Source organism: Triticum aestivum, chromosome 5B (assembly GCF_018294505.1).
Source record: "Triticum aestivum cultivar Chinese Spring chromosome 5B, IWGSC CS RefSeq v2.1, whole genome shotgun sequence".
In the NCBI taxonomy this organism is placed as follows: domain Eukaryota; kingdom Viridiplantae; phylum Streptophyta; class Magnoliopsida; order Poales; family Poaceae; genus Triticum; species Triticum aestivum.
The window spans coordinates 504,992,572-504,999,972 of record NC_057807.1 but is presented as its reverse complement, the minus strand read 5'-3'; the positions used below and the strand labels follow the sequence as shown (position 1 = coordinate 504,999,972).

The 7,401-nt window shown below is 46.7% G+C and overlaps 1 protein-coding gene across 1 annotated transcript; it reads left to right on the top strand.

The window, feature by feature from the left end:
• Positions 1 to 312: 312 nt before the first annotated feature.
• LOC123112798 (U-box domain-containing protein 73) lies at positions 313 to 5,343 on the top strand. Its single transcript, XM_044533892.1, has 3 exons — positions 313 to 2,307; positions 3,017 to 3,073; positions 4,029 to 5,343. Exons 1-3 carry the CDS (start codon positions 1,294 to 1,296, stop codon positions 5,112 to 5,114), a joined length of 2,157 nt encoding a protein of 718 aa, XP_044389827.1. The 5' UTR covers positions 313 to 1,293; the 3' UTR covers positions 5,115 to 5,343.
• The last annotated feature ends 2,058 nt before the right edge of the window (positions 5,344 to 7,401 follow it).

Here is a 7,401-nt window from a genome sequence, read left to right as displayed (position 1 = left end):
TTACCATTTGAATTCATTCCTAGTTTAAACCATGATGGTCGAGGTGGTGTGGCATTACCCGCAAAAAGCAAAAGGTGGTGTGGCATTCTACGTGTGACCCACTCCGGCGATGTGGAAGTGGAACTACTCCATCCGTTCCAAATTACTCGTCGCCGAAATGGATGTATCTAGAACAAAAATACATCTAGATACATCCATATGTGTGACAAGTAATTCGGAAAGGAGGGAGTAGTCGACAACTTGCGTGAGCAAATCCAGAAATAATCTACCCGTTGGTGTATGTAAACCCATTCCACAAAGAAAGAAAGAATCTACTCCACTCGTCTAATCCTGACCTGAAGTGCTTCAAACAGCCGAGCACCTCCCGTGCGGACGCTCCTTCAGTGATGCTCCGGCTCTCCGGCTCTCCCGTGCCGTTGCTTCCCACCGTCACCGTTGCTCCTTGGAGCCTCTCCCGATCCCCACGAGCCACGGCGCAGCTCCGCCGATCCTCCCTCCCTTCCTGCCCTCCTCCGCCTCGCCCATGTCCTTCCCGTGTTTCCCCGCCAGCATCGACGGACCGGCGCCGCGTCGATCTGCGGCGGGACCGCAACTCCGCAAGAGCAAGGTTTAGGTCGAGCCACTGCTCGAGTGGCGGCGCACATGGCGGCCACGGCCACGGGGTCAGCGCCGAACCGGGCACCCCCGCTTCCTTGTGCAGTGGTGTCTGGTCCTGCCAGCGAGGGGCATGTGTTCGACGAAATGCCAGACAAGGAAGGGGCAGTTCTGGCTTTCTGGGCGCTGGCTCTGTTCGATAAAATGCCCAGCAGAGGAGAAGCGTGCTGAAGCACTTGAGAAATCAATGCAAATTCCTGGCATTGGCGAGTTGGGAGACAATGCTCAGCTCGACGGCATGCTTGACATGAGGCATGAGGCGCGCATGCACGGCTGGTTCGTGCTGCAGACATGTATGTATCCAGTGGCTGTTTTACACGGACAGATAGCAGCTGGAGTTACTATTGAATTGGCTGGTTGACACAAGCAGCTTCCTATGCAGTACATAGGACTGGATCAATTGCAAAGGTTTGGCCATTAGTGAGTTGGGAGATGATGCTCAGCTCGAAGGAATGCTTGACAGAAGACGCGCATGTTGTCGCCACGGAGTGAAGGAGTGCTGGGCTCTTCTTGGTGGCTCGAGAGCGTTGCATTTGGCCAAGATGGTTCGTTCTGCAGACAGACATGTGTATCCAGCGTCAGTGATCATCTTCTATCAGTCACGCAAGTTTATCAACAGATGGTTTCATCAGACCTACAATGACATTCCCAAGTGCCAACAGAAACAGAAAGAGTAACAGAAGTTTGCACAGCATTGGGAGTCTTTGCCCCCAGACCGGAGACACCCAACCACATGGTGTCGAGACTATAAAAAGGCCAGCCCGTCTCCCCTCCAATACCATCCCCTATATAACTACCACCACTTCAGAATTCAGATCACACCTTCCCTCCCAAACTCAAAACAAGAAGCCATCGCCCATCGCAAGCAGAAGCCAGGCAATCCACCGCCGCGCAAGAAACCAAGAAGCGGCCATGTCAGGGAGGAGAAACAGAGGCGGAGCAAGCGCGCCTCTTGCACTTGCTCCTGGGCCTGGACAGAGGCCACCGCCACCCTCCCAGAGCTCCAGGAGGCCGGCGGCCGCCACCTTGGAACAACGGCTGCTTTCCAGTGTCCAGCGGGAGATAGACGACGCCAGGGCCATGCAGCGCGCCGAGGCCGGACAAGGGAGCTCCTCCCTCTCCCACTCCACCTCCGCCCCGGCATCATCGCGGTCAAGATTCTGGCCGCGAGCGCGGCAGGCGGCTAGGAAGGTTCTTGGCATCAGCAAGAAACCCTCCGCGAGGTCAGCAGCAGGAACCCCGCACGGGCAGGACACGGTAGCTGAGGCCACCGGCACGTCGGAGTCGGCGGCCGTGGCGGCGGCAAGAACTGGGACCGGTGATGAAGCCAGGTCGGAGCAGCAGCCTGTAGAGGTCGCCCGCACGCGGTCTGAGTTCGCCGCCATGATGCAAACTGCGTTGGCGAAGATCCAGGAGGGTGCCGCGGCCGACGACCAAGCCCAAGGGCAGGCAGCGTTCGACGAGATGGATATGGCAATGGCTGCGTTGGCGAAGATCCAGGAGGATGCCGCGGCCGACGACGAAGACCAAGGGCAGGCAGCGTTCGCCGAGATGGAGAAGGCAATGACCGGCCTCATGGACCTCTCCCACAAGAAGACATCGGGGCCACCGAAACTCCCTCGCGATTTCGCTACCAAATGGCCTCATAGCGATGTAAGTGCCTGCCACCGTCTCTGATTCTTGGCTTCCAACTCTGTTTCTAATCGAAGCTCATGTCTTGTTCTGCCCCCTCTCGTTTCTTCTTTGTTTCTTGCTGTTGCTCGGATTCTTTTATCTCCGTGTAAGAATTTCTAGTTTTTGTGGCTCTTTTCTTTGTTTCTTGCTGTTGCTGTTTCTAGCATCGAAAATGCTTCACACACGACAGTGTTTGGACGATAACTGCACGATCGAGGGATCCAGCGGCCGCTGCTGGGCTGTGCTCGACATTCTTCGGCTGGATTTAACCGTCGTGCACAAGTCGTCCAAACTTTATCGTCCCCATAGCACTGCTCTTCTAGCATTTGCGCAACAAAATGCTACATGGTGTCCACTGGTCAAGTGGTCAGTGGAAAAAGTATTTTAAAAAGTTCAAAACTAAAAAGTCTCAGTGGAAAATCTCTCGTGCTATTCCGGAAGAAACAGTAGCATTCAATCAAATCGATTAAGCCAGTAGCATCATGGTGTTCTTTTCTTCATTTGTAAGAACTATTAGAATATGGGTAAAATTTTCTTCTCGGTTCAAGTCCAGTAGCATCATGTATTCATGTGTAACAGTAGCATTCGATCAAATTGATTAAGCCGTCTCTCTTGTATGCAATCAAATTTATTGCTCCATTTCAACATCTTCACCAATACTGATTATAGAATTATGCTGTGTTGTTAGGGCGATCCACTGCTTGGACGAGTAATGAAAGATCCTATTATATTGGCTTCTGGATATGTAAGTCACAAGCTCTCGCCATTGCTTCCTTTCATAAAAAATGTATTTACTGTTTTCTGCTGGATGTTTCCTGTTCTGCCAAATTTCTCTACTCACCATCACTAGCCAATGAAATATTATTGCTAATTTGTCATAAATTATAAATAATGGGCAGCGATAACAGCTATCCACAACCAGGATTAACTTTCCAGTACTATTAACAGTATCATGCAGTTCTCTCCTCTGACTTGGCTAGTTAAATGTAAGTTGAGACTCCTTTACATGAGATTCCCTTTTTAGCCACTGAGTAGTTCGATTATCGATGGACTTTCCTCTTGAATTGCATCACATTGTTCATAGTTAATGAATAACCAAATAGATCGGGCATTGAAAGAAAAAGGTACAAGTTGACATTCTCCTGGATCATAATAAAATAACCCGCACTTCCTGCTGTATGTAGCAGTTCGAATCGCCTCAGATGTACTTAGGTTAAGCTAGTTGGCCAGGTTTGATATTCGTAAGCTGTTAAATATAATATATGTTTCCCTTGTGCTGTAGGTTTATATGGTTATCTTGGGATGTAATCAGTAGTTATTGACGCACTATGACATACTGTTTCTGAAAAGTAGAAACCTGGGACCAAAAATCAGCAGGCTTTTTCTTGTTTTCCTTTTCGAGTTGATGTTTATGCTATGTATCTTTTTTCGCCATTTTCTTCCAAGGAAATACTATGTCCCACGGATAAGTTGAAAGTGAAACTGACATGCTGTGCTTACATTCATCGGATGGTCGCATGGGTGTAGGTTTTATGTAAGCTGTATTATGTCCTTTTCTTGTTCCAGAATGCTAAGGTTGGTCATTAGTGGTCATGATCAATTATTATAATAAATTTATTCACAGTGTTTTTTGCTTCTTCTGGAACACTCCCATGGTTTAGATTGACCCAGTAACCACGTTTTGCTTTGCTTGATTGCAGACTGTTGATAAATCATGCCAACAGTGGTCCCTTGCACAGAAAAATACCTGCCCTGTTACTGGTCACTCCTTGCCCCACTCACTCACTGCTCCAAACCACCTCCTCCATGACATGATTGCTGAGTGGTGCCTCGACCACTCTAACCTTGCCCGCTCCAGCATTGGACGCTCGCTCCCCTTGGTGCCACCTGCAGAGGATGAAATTCAAGAGATCCTAGAACTGTTCTCAGGGCATTCAGTACGGCAGAAAGAGGCCTTGCGGATGCTCAATCTAATGTCCAAAACATCCAAGGGAATGCAACCTTGCCTTGCCAAGTGGCCAGAGCTGACCCCACTGCTGATGGATCTTAGGAAGCAATGGATGAATGTATGGTCAGCTGATATTGAGGCGCTGAGGATCTCATTAATCCATAATTTGTCCATGCACAGGCCCAACAGGGAGATCCTAGCCTGTCAGAATGAAGTACCAGCTGTTCTAAAGAATGTCGTCGAGAGGGCAGGAAAGCTTGGACTTTCAGCATCATTGTTGGCCATGGTAGCTTCTATAATTGCAACACTGTCAGAGTTTGATGTGTTCAGGAAAAGAATGGTGACAATAGGGGGAATGAAAATGCTCAGTGGTCTACTCAAGATTGAGGATGTTGTACTAAGGAAGGAGACTGGTGCTGCAATCCTTGCACTCTGTGCAGATGAGGAGGCCAAGTTATCAGCTGCTGTTAGTGACGTGCCTGATAAGCTGCTGGAATGCTTCATGGCCACTGATGAGTTCCTGCTCCTGCTCAACCGTCTACCAAAATCTCCAGAGGCGCTGGACATGATCTGTGACAAGGCTATGGAATTGGTGAATATCGTCATGGAGGAAGATGCTGGTGGAATGGTGACCTCTCAGGGCATCCACTCTGCGATCTCCTTGATCTTTGTCATTACTGAGAGGGATGTGGGTAAGCTGAAGGTGAAGAACGTGGAGGATTTCAAGGAGCGGCTGCGGGAGCTTTCGTCGAAGAGAATGCCGATGCAGACGATGTTTCAGGTGGAAAAAATAATCAAGGCCCTGTCAGAAATGTTTCCAGCTCCTGCGACGCAGTGACCGAACCAGTAATCCAGTGGAAGCTGTCTCCAGCCACATGAATAGACGAGTCTTACACTGTCTTTCTGTATAGTTCTTCGTGTATGTGTTCCAGACAGCTTTTTACTGCTGTTTGTTTACATTTTTGTAGTGGTTTCATTTGTTGACTGTGGCCACATAGAGGAACTTGTTCTTACAGCCTTGTGAGAAATATACGTGTCATTCTGTGCATCCTACAGATAAACAAATCATCTAGCTACCATGTGTAGACATTTAATTCTTTCCCTAGTAGTACCTCTGTTCCTAAATATACGTCTTTTTAGAGATTCCATTATGAACTACATACGGAGCAAAATGAGTGAATCTACACTCTAAAATATGTCTATATACATCTGTATGTAGTTTGTAATGAAATTTCTAGAAAGACTTATATTTAGGAACGGAGGGAGTAATGAGCATGGAAATTTTGGGACCTGATTGTAGTATAGTTTTGATCTACGCTTTGTTTGTTTGAGTATACTTCCTTCATGAGTGCTGCAACCAGGGAGAGCCAATGCAATGCAGTCTGTCAGGCCCAAGATCTACTCCATCTCAGTTTTTTAGTTTTTGTTGTTGTTGTTGAAAGTTGTGATTCATGTGTTGGAAAGTTGAAATGTTGGGGCTGACAGGCTACATTTAGATCCCAGTTCCCCTTTGTTTTTTGTTAAGAAAAATTGAAGTTTTGTACCATATGAGAGAATAGTACTAGATATCTATTTTAGTGAAAAGGTAGTATATCAACTAGTGCAAAGTTATCGCTGTGCTTCTTTCTGAAAATCCTCTTCTTAATTTCTAAAAGTGAGGTACATTGATGAAACTTCTTCCGAAAGCCGATGGCATTATTCAGAAACTGTAAGATTATGAAAGCCTCTTGTCATTTCTTGAAATACCATGCACAAAATTATGAAAGTTGCTCCTTAGTCCTCGAAAATTTGAAGGAGAAGAAAGGGGGCGATTACTTTCCGATAGGAATATATAGCTGCAATTAATGCTTTTTCAAAGATGTTATCGGTAGTACAAAGTTTGATTGAACCCAAAAGTACTCATTTATTTATTTTTTTCTGCTGAAGAAAATAGCTCGCGGCCATTCGTTTCCACGTCTTTGACGAGCTTCAAAGTGCTCCAAAAACCCGCGACAGTGCTCCATGGAAGCACATACCATTACTCAGATTCAAAATAGTACACCCTAAATAAGGCAGCGGAAGCGACCACATTCAAAGCAATTTATTTAGTTAGTTTCACTTAGCCACGGTCCATGGACACGAAGCATTCAAACATTTCAGTCAGAGATCACTTTCCAAGCTTAACAAGCAAAGGAACAGCGAGGTTCTTAGAGAGAAGAGCCAGGACTGTCCTTGAGCGCAAGGTCGGTCAGCAGGCGTAGGAGTGCGCCGCCCAGGCTGAGGCGCTCGTCCACGAGCATGCCACCGCATCCCAGGAAGGATACCGTCGCGATAGGCCTACGACATTCGAGATCTGGCTTCGGTTCGTTAGGTAGATTTAGAGTTTTTAGTGAAGTTTTATGTTCTTTTTACATTAGTTAAGTTTTATGCATAGTTAATTTGAACTATGCTTGATGTTTTACGCCCAAACTATGTTTGAATGTCTGGACACCTCTACTTATTAGAGGTTTACCATTATGTACCCGCACTCCCTGCGGATGTCCCCGGACACGTCAAATGTGTCCACGAACAAGTAGGGACGTCCATTGTGGTTTGCCGTTGGAGATGCCCTAAGCATACATGGTCGGTACGATTAAAAAAATATACATGTGCAAAGCAAACAATTACGAAAATGTCTTGATTTATGAGAGGTCAAACTTTAAGCAATTGCCTTGAAATATTGCAGAGCTAAACACTGCACATAGTGATACATTAAGAAATAACGTACATCCCACTACAGATCACAGAACTTAGACCGTTCAAACACATGATAAATCAATGATAAACATTGCAAAGTTCAACATCATGGCACCGGCTGCAAGGATCCACCACATCTAGCTGAACTGTAGAGGGAACTTTCCCCTTGATGTATCTTTCGATTATCAAGGCTGCTTTATGGGCTTCCATGTGTCTATTCAAGCAGGAGCATTTAGCAGATTGATCATCAGAACACCTGAAATTACCATTGGTGGTGTCTAACGTAAGGCACTCGAGTGATGCTGAATTTTCCAGAATATGGGACGTCAACTCAACCATGCTGTTTGAAGAGGGGAACCTACAGATGTTCACTCTCCGGAGCTTGTCATGGTGGTATCCTGGAATCTGCC

Bases quoted from the DNA above. Each gene is read 5' to 3' on its own strand.
- LOC123112798 (XM_044533892.1), top strand. From the start codon at position 1,294: ATGACATTCCCAAGTGCCAACAGAAACAGAAAGAGTAACAGAAGTTTG. The intron at 2,308-3,016 runs GTAAGTGCCTGC...CTGTGTTGTTAG, and splicing joins CCAAATGGCCTCATAGCGAT to GGCGATCCACTGCTTGGACG. The intron at 3,074-4,028 runs GTAAGTCACAAG...GCTTGATTGCAG, and splicing joins TTATATTGGCTTCTGGATAT to ACTGTTGATAAATCATGCCA.